Here is a 1,997-nt window from a genome sequence, read left to right on the forward strand (position 1 = left end):
ATAGTGGAGTAAATTTCAGTCAGGCTTAAGTATTTTTACCTCTTCTTTGAAAGTTTACCATGTTATCTAGAGATGATTGATTCACATTTGTACCACCACTGTATCCTGTGCATATAGCCTTTATTTTTTTTTGTCTGCCCCTGTTAAATTATATTTCTTTAAGGGTAGCAATCATGCCATGTGCAACTTTCTATCCTTGGGATCTGGTACAGCGCCCAGTACTTGGGTGCTTATTAAATATTTCCTGAGTAAGTGAGTATTAAAGATTAAAGAAGCAATTATGGGGGATTGACTTTGGAAGGCTGTATGCCGCCAGAATTGAAGTAGTGATGGGGGTGCCGAGTGTGACAAGGAGGGAAACTCCTTGGCTTCATAGTTTTTATTTATACCTTTAAGCTGTTAAGTTACATTTTTCACAGGAGAGGCAGTCCTATTCACCTGGAATGACTCAACTGCATTATATTTCTTTTTAGGGCATCTCTAATCATGAAAAATCTCACCATCATTACTGAGTTTGTCCTCCTGGGATTTTCCAGAAATCCCCACATCCTGAACATGCTTTTTGCATTGTTCCTGGTGATATACCTCCTGACCCTGATGGGGAACCTGGTGATGATCCTGGTGATCAGAACTGATTCTCACCTTAAGACACCCATGTACTTCTTCCTAGGTCACCTGTCATTTCTGGATCTCTCCCTTTCTTCAATAACCACGCCCAAGATGCTGGAGAACTTGTTAACTCAAAAGAAAACTATCTCTGTGTGGGGCTGCATGGCCCAGAGTTTCTTTCTCATACTCTCTGGCAGCACAGAGGCCTGCCTGCTGTCTGCCATGGCCTATGACCGCTATGCTGCCATCTGCCACCCTCTGCTATACAGTGTGATTGTGAACAGGCCTCTGTGTGTTGGGATGGTGGCTGCAGCTTGGGCAGTGGGGTTCCTAAACTTGCTGCCAAACAGTCTTTTCACTTACAACTTACATTTCTGCGGCCCCAATGTCATCCCTCACTTCTGCTGTGAGCTGTCTTCACTCTTCCCTCTGTCCTGCACTGATCCTACTGCCAATGAGGCCCTTCTTGCTGGGTCATGTGCGTTGTTAGGATTTGTGACATTTCCCCTGATTCTTTTCTCTTATTCTAGAATAATCTCTGCCATCATAAGCATCCCTTCTTCTGGGGGTCAAGGCAAAGCCTTCTCTACATGTTCCTCCCGCCTCACGGTGGTGCTTTTGTTCTATGGGACAGCCTTATTTAGGTACATGACCCCTCTCTCGGGCTCCATGCTGGAGCAAGTGGTCTCTATTCAGTACAGTGTGATCACGTCCTTGTTAAACCCCCTCATCTACAGCCTCAAGAACCAGGAGGTGAAGATAGCCCTGCATAGAGTGTTGAAGCAATAAAATGCGCCCCTCTGTATGTGGGGGATTCATGTTACCTTTGGTCTGAAGACAATGAAAAAGCACAGTCAGGGGCTTTAGAGCATTAATGGCTAACTTGGTCACTTTAGAAATTTGCCATTTGATGAATATAACCTCTTGGGTGTGGGTAATAGAGTTCTAAATATGTGATTGCTTATTTTATTGTATTTGATAGGAAAATAAAATGAAGCCTGAGAAATAAGTACTGTGATGGAATAGTGTAGACAGAGTCCAAATCTGTTTGCCTTGTTTTCAAAGTGTTAATAGTATGGCGTTCTAAGCATTAAAAAAAAAAAAAAAAAAAAAGATGGGAGTGTGAAAGGCATTTCAGTGTGAGAGAAAACTAGCTACTGACTGAAGATTGTACTGAATGAGGGTTGCTTCATCCACCTTACCTGGGGGAACCAAAAATAACTGATGTGCCTGGTTTGAGTTACTAACTTTGAAGTTGCCAGAAAGCAAAAACACAAATTAGGACAGGAATCTGCCCTAATCCAATCAAAGGGAAAGTAACTGTTTCAGGTGTGCTGGTGGTAGCATTCTGAGTATCTGGGATGGGATCTGGCTGTCTGGCAACTAGA

General features: G+C 43.1%; 1 protein-coding gene across 1 annotated transcript; it reads left to right on the plus strand.

The window, feature by feature from the left end:
* The first annotated feature begins 486 nt into the window (after positions 1-486).
* On the plus strand, positions 487-1,398 carry LOC136167559 (olfactory receptor 8S1-like). The gene has a single exon (XM_065935082.1). It carries the CDS (start codon positions 487-489, stop codon positions 1,396-1,398), a length of 912 nt encoding a protein of 303 aa, XP_065791154.1.
* The last annotated feature ends 599 nt before the right edge of the window (positions 1,399-1,997 follow it).

Source organism: Muntiacus reevesi, chromosome 4 (assembly GCF_963930625.1).
Source record: "Muntiacus reevesi chromosome 4, mMunRee1.1, whole genome shotgun sequence".
NCBI lineage: Eukaryota > Metazoa > Chordata > Mammalia > Artiodactyla > Cervidae > Muntiacus > Muntiacus reevesi.